This window comes from Pelodiscus sinensis, chromosome 5 (assembly GCF_049634645.1).
Source record: "Pelodiscus sinensis isolate JC-2024 chromosome 5, ASM4963464v1, whole genome shotgun sequence".
Taxonomy (NCBI): domain Eukaryota; kingdom Metazoa; phylum Chordata; order Testudines; family Trionychidae; genus Pelodiscus; species Pelodiscus sinensis.
The window spans coordinates 25106827-25122220 of record NC_134715.1 but is presented as its reverse complement, the minus strand read 5'-3'; the positions used below and the strand labels follow the sequence as shown (position 1 = coordinate 25122220).

General features: G+C 44.0%; 1 protein-coding gene across 3 annotated transcripts in view; it reads left to right on the top strand.

Moving 5' to 3' along the window:
• Nucleotides 1–15394, top strand: part of MANBA (mannosidase beta) — a 59887-nt gene that overhangs the window by 5318 nt on the left and 39175 nt on the right. For 2 of the 3 annotated variants that reach the window (XM_075929670.1, XM_075929671.1), the window contains exons 2-6: nucleotides 2316–2410; nucleotides 3761–3866; nucleotides 7373–7543; nucleotides 10263–10386; nucleotides 13966–14141. In XM_075929670.1, the coding sequence (XP_075785785.1) occupies nucleotides 2316–2410; nucleotides 3761–3866; nucleotides 7373–7543; nucleotides 10263–10386; nucleotides 13966–14141 (672 nt within the window). Of the gene's footprint in view, nucleotides 1–9; nucleotides 756–2315; nucleotides 2411–3760; nucleotides 3867–7372; nucleotides 7544–10262; nucleotides 10387–13965; nucleotides 14142–15394 lie in introns of those variants that run through there. The other variant, XM_075929672.1, reaches the window with a different exon arrangement.

The window sequence follows — 15394 nt, the reverse complement described above, 5'->3', positions numbered from 1 at the left end:
TTATTTCAATTTGTTGCCCCTTTAAAGACGAGAAAGCGATGAATAACAGAATGGTACTGATTTGAATTTTAATCAGAAGTGTTTAAGTCTAATAGTCTTCCTCAAATGCCTGCTTGCTGTTCTTTCCCATTTGAAAACAGTAACACATGTCCCTTGGGCACATGCATATGCATCCTTCTCACTAGAGCCAAATTATAATTGGGAAAGTGCTACAGGAGAAGGTCTCTACACGTGTATGACCCGCACAAGGGCCAATCACAATAGCAGTTCTTGCTTGTTAATTACTTGCCCTGGCAAAAAGATTGTCTGACAGATTAGTGAGGAGGCAGAGCCATGTGCTACTCTCTGCATAGGCCCATGAAGTAGTGTGTGTGTTGATGGAGAGCACCAGAAGATAATGTGTTACATGAGACATTACTGTGTTCCCTCTGGCACTGTGATTGACTCTCTTCTGTGCCCTATGCAAGACTATGTGTAAATCACACAATCTAGTTCTATATGTTGTAAAAAGAATCCAAGATACAAGAAGAACCCCTTCAAAGAAATTGGAGTGCAGAAGGACTACTAACATTTATACTGACAGATGAAGTGAGAAAAATGAGATGCAGCAAGGAAAATAAAAGGACTGACCAAATTTTCTTCCACTTTTGAATCTGGGAAACCAGGCCCCAGGAATAACTCGTAACATTCCAGAAAGCAGCTAATGTTACACAGTGAATCTCAGTGCTGCTGTGCTCTTTCCAGCTAAGCATTGGGTAAAGTATATCAGCAGAATCTACAGCTATTTGTTTTGTGAAACTAATTTGATGGAAAAATTGCTGGAGAAAGATGAGATGTTGTCTCAACAAATGCCTCTAATATACACACTGGACTGTCACAGTGAGACACCACAGTGAGATTTTATTAGCTGGGTTCCACTCCTCAACTGTTACATTAGTTCATGTGGGTAGTTCCACAGACTTCAGTGGGGCTATTTGCAGGAGTAAGAGTTGTAGGATTGGGCTATTGGTATATCGTCGTTATTTCTACATGGCCATTGTTATGCGGTGTGCTTCCTGTTTTACTGACAAGTAGACTTGACTCTGCATTACTGTCTACATCTGTGCCTTGACTCTGCATTACTGTCTATATCTGTGCAAAGTGGGGGTAAAATGTGACCAAAGAGTCAGACTTCATCACCCATGTTCACTTTTCCTAGCTGTAAGTGGCTATACAAAGTGCAAAGTGGTGGAATATCAAGTCCATACACCCGCTTGCAGACCTTACGTGAGGAAAGGAATATCAAACAAAAGGGAGCGTGAAAGGAGTGTGCTTATAATTCTTGCATGGGCAGAACAGCGAAAAGGAAAATAGCATGTTTATCAATGCAGTAGGGATTTAAGCGACTAGTTGACTACCCAATAAGCAGAGGCACAGCGGGGAAACGGCACGACTGCCGCACCTCTGCCTTTGAAATGTAGCAAGAGCCCCGTGGGCAGAGGCGCAGCTGGGATAACGAGCACTCCACCTCCCCCTTATCGACTAATCGAGTAGGTGATGGCAATTCCATCGACTATTTGATTAGCTGATTAATCAAAATTTAGCATCTCTACAATACAGTGAGGTTCTCACATAACTGACTCTCTTTTGGGGGGAGAAGAATGAAGATAAAGGTTTAAATTTTACTCAACCAACCAAAATGTGTTTCCATTTTTTCCTTCCCCTAAAATAACCATGTAATAACTTCCTATGATATCAGGAGCGACTAGTCAAGATCTATGGGGACATTGTTGTTATTTAAAACTATACTGGTTTGTTCACAATAGTTTCTAGAGATTTGAAGAATCTCTTTCCCTGGTCCTTATATGACTTTGACACCCCTTGTGGTGGTGGTTCTGCTGCTGTCTCTCTTCTTTAGAATTGCTACCTCTGTTGGCTCTGTTTTTAACCCAGCAGTTTTCCATTATAAGGGCAAAATCGTGCTCTCCTTCTAAACATGAGTACAGCAAGCAGGATTTGACCTATATATCGTTAATGTCAAAATGTTCTAAAGCTGTTGCTTTCACATATCACTTCAGAAGTGTGAGAAAAATCTGTGCTTCTAAAACTAAGCGAATAAAATAATTGGATTGTGCACTTGCAGAATATCTGAAAGAGAATGTACTCCCCAACTAGGTACAAGGGATATGAAAATGTAAACATGTGCATTGGTTAACCTCTGCTGAAATTTTCAGTGGTTACACGTTAACCTAAATAAATGCATTTTTACTAAATACTAGATAGCAGAATTCATTTTATTTGTTTAACATTGCATTTTTTTGTTCATCTATCAATAGGATCCTTACTATAGGTTTAATGACCTGGCCTACAGATGGATCTCCTTGGATAACTGGACATACAGCAGAACATTCAAAGCCCCTTTTGATGTCAGGTATGAAAGAAGAACAGCTTTATGCTATCTTCCATGCAGATTGCTTGTTGTTAAGCAGTCAGCCCCAAATCTACATACAGTAAACTTCCAATAATCCGGCACCTTTAGGACCCAGGGGGTGCCGGATTATCAGATATGCCGGACTATCAGAAGGGGGGGCTATGGGGGGTCTGGAGTGAGGTGGGAGGGGATGCCACCCCAGACCTCTCATAGCCCCCCCTTACGATAGTCTGGCTCTGCCCCAGGCGTCCCTGATTCAGCCGCTGCTGGTCAGTTTCAGCAGCAGCTGAATCGGGGATGCCTGCAATAGAGCAGCTGGGGTGCTGCCGGATTGGTCCTGTAGCGCTGCCCCTCGGGGCTGCGGGACCAACCCGGCAGCACCCCAGCTGCTCTTGGGGACGCCGGGGGCAGAGCAGCTGGAGTGCTGCCAGGTTGGTCCCGCAGCGCCAAAGGACAGCGCTGCGGGACCAACCCGGCAGGACCCCAGCTTCTCTGCCCCAGAGGTCCCTGATTCAGCCGCTGCTGAAACAGATCAGCGGCTGATTCCAGGAAGCCCGGGGCAGAACTGCTCTGCCCGGGGCTTCCTGGAATCAGCCGCTGATCTGTTTCAGCAGCGGCTGACTTGGGGACCCCTAGGGCAGAGCAGCTGGGGTCCTGCAGGGTTGGTCCCGCAGCGCCGTCCTTTGGCGCTGAGGGACCAACCCGGCAGCACTCCAGCTGCTCTGCCCCAGGCGTCCCCAAGAGCAGCTGGGGTGGTGCTAGGTTGGTCCCGCAGCCCCGAGGGGCAGCGCTACGAGACCAACCCAGCAGCACCCCAGCTGCTCTGCTCCCGGCTTCCCCGATTCAGCCGCTGGTCAGTTTCAGCAGCAGCTGAATGGGGGAAGCCTGTCCAGCTGCCCTAGCACTTCCGGGTTCCTGATGGTGCTGGACCATCAGGAGTCCCGGAGCATTGGATGCCGGACTAATGGAGTTTTACTGTACTACTTTTCAGATGAAATAAACTAAATTCTGTAATGGAATATAAGCTTCAAACAACCTGTTGCTATGTGGGTTCCTTGTTCTTTTTTCAAGACTTTTTTCCCTATTGTCAAAAATGATGTACAAGTTGCTAGCTGCTGAAGGGCAATAATAAAGCTAGTATGAAGCAGACAGCAACACATCTGATAGCGATTGGACATGGGATGTTGTGCTTTATTGTGAGACTGATCTGTATCATCTATCATTTTAATTTGAAATGATAAAGATGGCTACACTGACAAAAGCTCATCAAAACAGCTGCTATTAAGGGTATTGGGGACATGGATTTCAAAGTACCCTAATAATTTTACGTTCCTGTGTCATCATTCATAGCAAATGGCAGAAAGTGAATTTGGTTTTCGAGGGAATAGATACAGTAGCGCAAATCCTGATCAATAATGTCTCTGTTGGGAGAACGGACAACATGTTCAACAGATATGTGAGTAATACTGGTATTTCTAATGGCAATTCTACAGTTCTACAGTTAAAGCACTTTTCTGCCAAGCAATTTGTACCTAGTAATACCTTTAGTGTGTTCAGTCCAGAGTAATGATGGGCACCTGGGGCCCACAGGCACATGCAGCCCATCAGGGTTCTATGTGTAGCCCACAAGACATTTTATTTACCATTGCCCACAGCCAAGGTTGCCAGATTCTGCTGGTTTCTGTTCACATAGGTTTTTTTCCTACTGGTATTACTAAAGTGACACACAAGTAAAGCCAGGGCGGGTGAAGTCAAGTGTATTGATTTCATGCAACAGTGACGATGAGAGCCACGTGCTCTCTCTGCATCTAATCAAAGCGCTGCTACAACTCAATTGGCATACCATGCAATTAGCCAAATTACCTTATCCCAGGAGACCATCTTGGTTATGGAAGTCTTGCAGCCTACTGAGATGGAGGGCCACTTGTGGTCCACTCACTAGCATAGGTTGCCCACCACTGGTCTAGGTTAAAATGGTATAGACTAGATTTGATAATATGTCATAGGGTTTGAAATGGCTTTATCTGAGAACCACACAAAACCATGTGATTACTGGGAAATGGAGATACATTGGCTCTCCAGTGGGAGTAAGATCAGGCTTAGAGAAGAACATTTCATGTTATAATCTACAAGAAGTATCACAATAGAAACAATTTACCTAATAATGTGAGTCTTGCTTCTTAGAATGCCTGGAATGTGAAAGTAGAAGTGTAAATGCATGCAGTGTAAAGCTTACTCTAAATATTTGTATGCAGTTTCTTTCTTGCTTGCTTTTCTTTCTAATATAGTTTCTAATTCCCAGGCCTTTTGATGTGTAGTCTTTTTGGTGCTAGTCTATATCAGTATGACAGGATGGGGATCTGAGTAGTCACAGTCAACATTTACCTTCATAGCTTTAGAGAAAAAAGGGTCTTATGGCTAAGGAACAGAGATAGAATTTAGGAGCTATGGATTCGGTTCCCAGCTTTGCCCCAAAGTTGTGACCTGAAAAACATAGCCTTTTTGTGTCCCAGTTCCCTATCTGTGAAATAGGAACATTAATTCTTCTCTTTCACAGGGGTCTTGTGACATTTTGGTTAATGTTCGAAGATATCAAAGTAGTTTTTAGATAGAAGAGGCGGTAGAATTGCAAAGTATTATTATTCAGTATTTGTTTCTGTATCTTCTTTTTGGTATGCCCCCTACTAGCATCTGCTTTGTGGAGTGTAGAGAGTTTAATCAATTAAGCATCAACTTATCAGTTAAATGCTTATCACTTAATGGCCTTGGTTAAACTTAGGCAGCTCCTGGGGAGGCAGCTTTTCTGTGGCAGAACAGCAAAGCCTTCTCCCTGAGAACTGGGCGGGCAAGGGCTGGTGGCCCCGCTCCTGAGGCAGCTTTGCACTGCAGAGTGGGCGTGCATGTAACCATGGAACTGCTAAGCTTTTTAGCAAATACACAATTACCATTTACCACGATTTTCAACATCCCTAGTGAAGTGATTGTGTAAAGTAGAATTGAACTGCTGAGGATGAAGTCAAGGAATGCATGACTCTGATAGTTCAGTGGCTCCATATGTAAAACACTAGTGGTAAGTCTACACTGTGGAAATTGAAAATGGTGTAATTTGTTGCGTGGTGGTCTGCTGCCTGGTCAAAGACCATGGCTACTGATTGTGCAGAGGGGCAGAGGCACTTATGCTTGGTAGAAATTCAAGAAACCTCAAACTCCTGGTGGAGAAAACTCTCATATCAACCAACTGAAATCTTGGTTTTACCAGGTGAAATTAAATTGAGGAGTGAGTATACCGGTGAGAGCATAAGAGTTCTAAAACTAAATATGTGCCTTTCTGTCCATCCACTTTTGGAGGTAGGGATGTCTAACAGGTCAATAAATAAGTCCCAGAGAGAGTTCTTTGCTCAGTGCAGAGATGCCAGTGTATCTATATTTTAGAGAAGGGAGTGGAGAGACAGGGAGCTACACTGCACCACAGAGTAAGGAGGTGAAGAGGTGGGTAATTGGCTAATTGTGTAGCTGATACAGTTGGTATTGACTACATGATTAATAAGGGAAGGCGCTCAGTCCTGGCTTGCGCCAGGTCCAGGAGCTACTCCCGCTGTGGCTCTGCAGTTGAAATGCAATAGGAAACAAGTGCACAGGCCAGGTGCCCTGCTTGTGCCTGGTCCTGGACTGCTGCGGCTCTGCATTTTTTAATGTAGAAAGAACCGGCCTGGCTCTTACTACATTTAAACTGCAGAGCCGCAGCAGGGGGTAGCGCTTGGACCCAGCGCAAGCTGGGACTGAACTGGGCTTGCTCAGTCCTGGCTCACATTGGGTCCAGCAGCCCCTGTCCATGGGGGGGTCCCAGTAGGGAGCTGCCTACCTCCCCCTGTGGACAAAGGCTGCTCTGGCAGCAGTCACTGTCTGGGGGGGGTGTCCCGACAGGGAGCTGCTCCACAGGATGCAGAGCAGCCTGTGTTTGTGGTGATCCTAGGCCCACTGCAGGCAGAGGCTGCTTCACTGCAGTTTCTCCTCTCCCTTCCCCCCTCTTCCCCGCCCCCCCCCCCCCGCTGCTGCCTCTTCTAGAGGCAGCAACACAGGGAGGGGCAGATGGCACTGCGGAGATGGTGCTAGGGGGAGCCGGCTTAAAAGGCAGAGGCAGCAAGGGGGCGTGGAATACGAGTAGTCAAGTAGTCAACTCGCTACCCAATAATCCTAGGCTTATCTGGTAGTTGACTTGACTACTTGCTTGAATGCCTACCTTGGAGCAGAGGATTATATAAGGTTCAGCTCAGTACTCAGTCTACCAAAGATCAGACTCTGAAGACCCCCATGCTTCACAGCCCAAGCTACATCTTCAAAGTGTTGTTTGCATAGCTATTTTTACAGTTTTAGTGTGAGCCCTGCTAGCCCAAATCTATCAATTTGGAGTGGGAGGCTCACTTCTGTGGGCTAAGTAGACAGCAATAGATTACAGCAGTGTTTCCCAATTTTATTTGGCCACGGAATCCTTTTTAGTTTGAAAGAATTTCAAGGAACCCCTAGATTCTGAGCAAAAAAAGACCCATCACGATATGTTGAACCAAAAAAAACCCCCAAAAAAACATGCTGAGTCCCGCCGCAGTTTGTCTCTGTCTCTTTAAGCGGGGCCGGGGAAGTGCCGGGTTCTTGTGGAACCCTTACTTTCACTTTGCAGAACCCCAGCGTTCTGCGGAGCACCAGTTGGGAAACACTGGATTACAGGTACCTGTAGACTGCAATGAGGTTAAGGATCTTGCCCAGAAGGAGCTGCATGTTGGACTTAGTGTGCTTTTTCCTTCAGTTTGAGGGGTCTTCTAATTCTCTTTTCCTCCAGTACTGCAACCTGTAAAGACTAGTTCACCAGTATATTCAGTTAATATCTGTAGGATTTAAAAGAAATATTCCAATCTATATAAGATCACAACTAAACATCAGTTTTGCTTTTGCTTGTTCCTGATGCAGAGCTTTGATATTACCAATGTGATCGAAGAGGTCAGTTTTATTGAGGTCCGTTTCTTATCAGCCATTTCATATGCAGCAGAGCAGAGCAGATCTCACAAAGCATACAGCGTGCCTCCACAGTGCCCTCCACCCGTGCAGAAAGGGGAGTGCCATGTTAATTTCCTCAGAAAGGTAAGGACAGAATTGTGTGTGCGCGTGTCTGTGTCTAGAGGCCTGGATGCCAGAATGCACAATGAACTGACATAATGCATTCTGAATCGTGCAGTATATTTTCATCCCTAAAGCAAATTTTTCATAGCAAAACAAAACAAAAAAAACCCCCTCATAATCCAAAACATAGATCTAGTTTATAAGAGTCATAAAAAGGCCAGAATAGTGATCTGAGTGGCAGGAATTTGTAAAAGATTCTCTTTATCAGGTGTTAGCAAGGAGACTGACAGCTAGAAGGATGTTTCTGTGGGGGGGAGGGGAGGGAGATTGTGCAGCCCCTATCAGTCTGTCCAGTGAGTGAATTTAGCAAGGAATAATGGCAGCAGCTAGCTGTTATGAGTGCCAGAACTTATTACCAGGGCTGTGAAAATCTCAGCCAAGCATCTTTGTGAGTGTTTGCCATTGCTCATGTGCTGTGCTATTTATATTGTACAGCTCTGACATGTGCTGAGAAGAGTTACCTAACGGAGAGCCCACTTCCATCTTATTAAGGTGTTGTGAAGCATGATATAGATATATAAATATGTATTAAGTTAAAATTACAGACTAGCACAGAACTGCCAAAGCTGGGAAAGTTTGTCTTAAGTACACACTGTTATAACTACCTATGGCGGAATATCTTTTTTTGTAGGAGCTCATGCTGTTCGGAAAGAGCCTTGTTGTATCAAGGCATAGTTGTGAAAACATGTTCCAGAATTGCCTTTCTTTTGCTGGTTTGTGACAGTGTAAATGCCTTCTGGGCAAAGTTACCCCATATTCTCAGTGGAGACCTACAAATGCTCCATTTTTCAATTACCTCAAACAGCATTACCAGAATCCTTTTGACCTATGACTGAATGTACTTTAACCCATCAAGAAAGGACTTGGTGCTTTGTTCCTTATGGAAATCCCTTCCCTTCTCTCCTTGGGGCTGAAGAAGACATTGTCTTCACAACTATTACAATCCCTGCAGATTGCAATTAGAACTAGGCAGAGCTGAACACTAATCTCTAAGCCAGCCCTGATTATCCTTGCTATGGTTGACTTTAATATCTAAGGGGGAGGAAAAGAAATATAGAGGATTCACTTTTATCATGAAAGTTAATTAAAAGTTGGAAAGTTGTTTAATTCTGCAGATTCCATATGTTGTTTCCACTGTGTTTGTTAGAAATCAATGTGGGGGCCGGGGAAGGAGCTTGAACAGCTGTAGTCCTATTTATAGAGGTGAAATGGCTAGGAATGTTTTTTATACTTTGCTGGGCTATATATTTAAACTCGTAAGACTTGTGGAAAGTACCTTCATTGATTTTATCCTCAAAGGAATTGCATTACTCTACTTGCAGATTGCTTGGAATGTTTCCTAAAATGGCTTTAATTTCAAACATATGGGTGTATCAGCAAAGCTGCCATATTGGAAAGTAAATAAACACAACCTTTTTCAAGTTAGAGTCTTGCCATTGTAGAGAAATGGAAAGTTTTGTGTAGGTGTATAAGGTTCACTGTTAAGAATCTTAAACTCATCTAAATCTTCATGAGAGAATTGTGACCTAATCACCTCAGACCCACACAAAAAAATGTATTGTTTAATTCTTCAAGGTGAGCATATTGCTCTTGTGGCCTTTTACAAAATGATAAACATATAAGGGATTATATTAATGAAACCTGAAAGTTTATCAGTGATGCAGTTTAAAAAAAAAAGGAAAAACACTAACCCCATCCAGGACTCTTTTCTAAGAACTGGTTGTCCCTGGGGTTACATTTGAAATTGGCACATTGCTTTCTTCCCAGAAGAAGCTTTTGCAACTTGATAGAAAGGCAAGCGAGCTCCTGGAATGGAAGGAATAGGTTTGACTAACACTGACGCTTGCCAAAATTAGTATGCCTCAGCTGGTCTCTAAATTTAGGGCTATAGGTCACTGTACAAGACTTTAACAAGATCTATTGTGTTTTGCATGGGGCTTTGGAGGTCAGCTCAATAGATATCTTAAAAGAGATGCTGTCTTGTATTTTTAAAAGAGGCCATGCTATGCCACAAGGATTTAATTTCTGGCAATTTGTGTAGACACAATGTCATTTTCCTATTTTTTAAACATGGTTATTTTTTCCTCCATTTTTTGTTGCTCTATGTCAAAGCCATGCAAACAAAAGGCAGAAACAGTGAACCTGATTGTTACCAGTTACACCTCAGACTAGTAGAGATTAGCAATGCAGTGTAATTGTTTGGTGCATGTGGTGTACAATCATAGACATAACATTTTCATCTTCCTGAGATACTTAGATTAATAACATCATATTAAATTATTGTAAACACCTTTATCCACGTGCTATTCCTTTCTTTGTCCCTTACATTAACATTAAAGGATGACATTAAGACTGTGAACTGTCTTGAAAATAACTACTAATTTGCTGCTCTTGAATTTTTTGCTGTGTTTTTTTTACAGGGAGAGGGAGAGGTGTGATTTTTCTCTCCCACTAATTTTATGTATTTTTAATTCCCAGCAGAATTTAGCCAAGAAGTGAGGAGAAGATACAGTAGGTTCTTCTTGAGTGACTGGAATTTGTAGAACCTTTTATTTTGTGTATAGGAATATTTTATTTAGCTACAGTGGATAATTTTTATAAATAATCTGTTTACTTTCTGGAATGATAACACTCCCTATGAAGAAAATACATATTTGTGATACATCTGCCTGTATTCCAGGAGCAGTGTTCGTTCAGTTGGGACTGGGGTCCCTCTTTTCCCACTCAAGGAATTTGGAAAGATGTTAGAATTGAAGCCTATAATCTTTGTCACCTGATCTATTTCACCTTGACTCCCAGCTATGGTAAGTCATGATGATATTGCCCTTCATTCTTGGTTCACTTGAGAAATGCAGCAGTCTTATTCAAAGTTTACTTAGGGTGCCGCTACACAGCAGGGCTTAACTCGAAATAAGCTACACAAATTGAGCTACGTCAATTGCATAGCTTACAGGCAGTCCCCGGGTTACGTACAAGATAGGGACTATAGGTTTTTTCGTAAGTTGAATTTGTATGTAAGTCGGAACTGGCTCCAGATTCAGCTGCTGCTGCTGAAACTGACCAGGGGCTGACTACAGGAAGCTGGAGGCAGAATTGCTCTGCCCCCAGCTTCCTGGAATCAGACACTGATCAGTTTCAACAGCGGCTGAATCTGGAGCCTGGGACAGAACAGCTGGGCTGCCAGGTAGGTCCCTGCAGGACCAACCCGGCAGCACCCCGGCTGCTCTACCCCAGGGTCCACAACAAAAGCCTGGTCTGCTGGGGGGGGGCGCACTAGCTGCACCCCCCCCCCCCAGCAGACCAGGGACACGGGGAGCGCAGCGGCGGCGGGGTGCCGTGCCTCTGAGGCTTTGTCACAGCAAAGCCTCAGAGGCGCAGGACCCCTCCGCCTCCCCGGCTTTGCTCCAGGTGTCCCTGGTCTGCTGGAGACGGTCCCCAGCAGACCAGGGGCACCTGGAGCAGCTTTTCCCGCCCCGGAGGTCGAGGTGGCGGGACTGCTGCGCTCTGGGCGGTCCCGCTGCCTGCGAGCTCCGGGGCGAGAGAGCCCCGTTTGTAAGTGCGGATCCGACGTAAGTCGGATCCATGTAACTCGGGGACTGCCTGTATTTTGAAATTGAAATTGGGAACGTCTACACAGCAGTTATTTCAAAATAGAGCACTCTTCCTCTGACAAATATGTGTTTGTTTTACCTTCGGCCTATTATGTTGTTTAGGAGCATTTGTTTTGCATCAGCTTATGTGTTCACCTAAACTTCCAGTGTAATTTGCTCTTTTCTGTCCCCTAACTCTCACGTTTTTATTTAAAAACGAACAGACAGAGATAGTGCTGCTGTTAAAGCCGTAGTTCTGTCTTGCGTAGAAGAGTACAGTGTGAGCACAGGTTCAGCAGTGCTGTGATTTCTGTGCTTATTGAAGAGACTGGAACTGAAAAGCAGCCAGGATATGAAGGATTGTTTTTCTCAAGATGCAGTTTGAGAGGACTTCCCATTACATGTTTGCCACCTAATCGGTTTCCTTGCCTGCCTCTGCCATTTCTTTGTCTTTCATTGTAGTGAAGATCGTGGAAACTGAACAAAATTATTTTCTGTTTCAACCGTCTGCAAATGTAATGCATGCCAGTAAAGACCACCCACACTACCCTCTGCTTCACGCAAGACCCACCTAACACAGGGTGGGTAGGTGGTGTGTGTGCCCTTTTCACTAAGCTGAATTTTACGCTACACGAAGAAGCTGTTGTGCCTAAATGAAAGGGGAAGACGTCACTCCCTGCATGCTTTTACAGCTTCCAAAAATAGCTCCAGTGCACAGCCAGAATTAACATAGCCGGAATTTCAATGAAAAGCCTCAGCATAGACTCAGTACTGCTTCTGTGAAGTTCAGATGTGCAAATGTTGCCTGGTTCCTTCCACATCCTCACAACTCCACCTGCTGGCAGCCAGGAGATGGTTTGTTGGATAAGGCGACAGGACCCTCTCATTCAGCAGACAGAGCTTTTGGAGTTCAACCTGGAGACCATGTTCATTACAATTAAGAGGTTTAAATTTGGACAAATAAACAATGCATCAGCAGCTTGCGCTGTGTTGTAGCAGCACAGTCACTTGTGATGCTTGCCAGATTGTTGTCATAGCCTCCTAACCACTAGATCTCTAAAGGAGCCATTATTCCCATTTTTTGCCGTTTAATGCCTGGAGTTCAGGAATGGACTTGGTTTCCTCATGCCAGGAGAAGAAAGAGGAAAAAAGTACATCTGGGAGAAAGTTGATTTCAGTATGAAATTTGGGTTCCTAGCACGTGTGAAAATCATGCTCTCTGTGAAGGTGTGATGTCAGATTCATCCCAATGAATTCTACTGAGCCAGCAAAGTTACACCAGGAATGAATTTTGTTTTGAGAGGAATGCTTTCTGTTTTATCCCAAATCCAAATGGAGATATTACTACCTATCTAGCAGAAAGAAGCAGATAGCTTAAACACACAGTGGCAATTGGCAGTTAACAATGGAGATAAACGAAAGGGGTTTTATAGTCCTGTTTTTTCAGTGGTTCTTCTGTTGTTATATTATTGAGCAGGTGGAATAAGCAGCACAAGCTGGAAAATGAGTTAGACCAGTGCAGTTTCTTGTGATAATAAAATACTATGTCTCCCCTGGTTTGGTTTGCCTTTGTGCATGTACAGTATTCTGCTGTGCTTTGCTAATGCCTTTATTACAAGAAGGGTAAGGAATACAAAGCCACAGTTGAGACTACTCCAGGAACATGACTAGGTTTCTCCATTTGCCTTACATCCACACCAAGAGGATGAACCCCTCCCTTCCTATGAGGAGGTGGAGGAATAACTAACCAACTCCTCACACAAAGACATCACTCTCAGAGGATCCCAAAGACCTACATAAAGGTTTATGGGTTAAACTTGAAAACCTCACGCCCAGGAAGCATATTTAGCATTTGTATGCAAAGTAAAGGCTTAGGCAGGCTTTGGTTATAGAGAGGGTAATTACCCAAAGTTAACACATTAACAGGAAGTTTCAGCAAACATTCGTTGGAAATACCCCTTTCACTAGATTACCTTGTTAATTCCTTGTTAAGCAGAAGAACTCTTTGGCATGTTTCATACAGCATGCTCCAGTGACAAAAGAGAAACAAACATATGGACCCATCAAGTGGGTCCCATTCATCTGCAGCATAATTCAGTTCATCTTGTCTAGTGACATGGAGGTAGGGTTGCCAGATATTTGCTTTTCTACCAGTAATCCAGTTGAAGGGGGGCTTTTACAGCTTCCTGTGATATGTACCAGACACCGAAAATCTGGTTGCTGCAGGTCGGGTGGCAGGTCAGTGGAAGCTTCTGACACTCGTGCTGTTGTGTCCAGTTTTCAACAATTAGAAAATTGGGAACTTTAATGGGTTTGGCTCATTTACTATTAAATTAGTACTGTTTTTGTTCAAGAGACAAAAGTGATTGTGTTGCCTTGTGATTGGGACCTTTCCCGAAGAGACTTGGGCTCAAATAAATACTGACTAAAAGAAAACCTAATGACTGTGGAAGCTGGGTTGGGAAAAGTCCCTTCTTAGTGATAAAGAATGAGAGGTTCATTCTCTCTGTGATACAGAGGTTGTTTCAAAGGTTGTTTATGGTTTAGGAATGGGGGAAAACGAGTTACAAATGTCCATTACATGGTGCATAGTCCTCTCCTGAATCAGCAAATGTAAACATATTTGTCAAATGTACTAGACAGTGAAGTGTGGGTTCTGTTCAAGAGCAAACTTACAAGTAAATTGTTGTGTTTCCTGTGGTGTGTAATTGTGTGTTTAACAAGATGAGGGGCATGTGAACTAGTATGTCTAGACATAAAAATAAATGCCCTTTTTTTTCCTCTTTTGCTTAGTGAAGAGTGCTCAGCAATGGAGTCTTGAAATAGAGTCTGTTTTTGATGTAGTCAGCTCGAAGCCATTTGCTGGTCTCGTGACAGTGAACATTCCTAAGCTGCAAACACAGCAGACATATACCACAGAACTTCGTCCTGGAGAAGGCAGAATTGTGCTGCTTGTAAACATCAGTAAGGTGAGGGGGTGAATCCTGAACAGTTTCAAGTAACAAAATGTTTCCTTCTGGTTGCTTAAAAGAAAATGCAAGATGTCTCCAGCACAGTTTTAATTTTCCCATTTGCTTCCTCATCTCTGCTGTATTCAGCCTAATGCCTTTCACGGCAGGGAAACAGCTCTCCTACCTTCTCACAACTGATACCTCCACTGGGACACTGAGCAGCGTGGATGGGATATGTGGCATTTCATTCCTAATAAGTGAGAGAAGTCGCATAATCTCTAGCTTCTATTGGCCACAAAATCATGCTGCTGTTAATCCTCCAATCCATTTTTTTATATTGGTACAGATTGTGCAGTTTATCATATCTACCTACTGTGGGTTTTTTCACCTTCCTCAGAAACATCTGGTACGGGCCATTGTCAGACAGGTTACTGAACTACATGGATCCCGTAGGACAGCTCCTGAGTTTCTATATGATGGCAGTATTTCATATCCCAAACCATTGTGTTCTGGGCATATATATGTGCTGTCAATAGTATCTTTGGCCCTTAGATACTGGTGGTGGGAGGGGAAAAGCAATCCTCATATAATCAGTACTGATACCCCTGGGTAACTAAGGGCAAACAAGTAAAGAATTTGCCTAGCAGAAAGGCAGGTGCAAAGTTAATGAAGTTGCTTCTCCTTCACTAGTTATTAATTTAGTCCCTTCAGAGGAGGGCTTCTTAAAGATAAGTGTCAGAGAAATGAAGCAGTCCTTGGAAGAGGAGAGAAACAGCTGCAAATGCACCCACCGGGGAGGCCTGGGTGTTGGCTGGGCTGTCCTGTCCATTCCAGGGGAGGCGGGACTTGAGCCCAGCACCCTGCCCTCCCCCGGTGAACTCCCTAGGCCACGCCAGAATCCACCACTTTACCTTGGGGGCATCCCTTATCCTGCCTTTCACAGGGGCAGGTTGGGTGCTGGCTGTCCTGTCCGTCCCGGGCATAGAAGAGTTAGAAGGCATAAAAGGAACCAGAAGCTGTCTTTCTCTTTCTCTCTCTGCCCTTTCTCCACCTTACCTAACAGTGGGTGAAAAAGCTAGCCGCTGGCGTTCTAATTTCACTTCCATTTAGTTCTGTAGTGTCTTGTGCTTCTGTTTTTAGGAATTCTATTACATTTGTTCTGTAAATGTAGTTACGAAATTAGAGAGACTGGAGAAAAGGGTCAGTCAGTGCTCAGAAGTACCACACCAGGCTCCTGGGCAAAGTGTGTGGGGTGGCTCCACGCTCCAGGA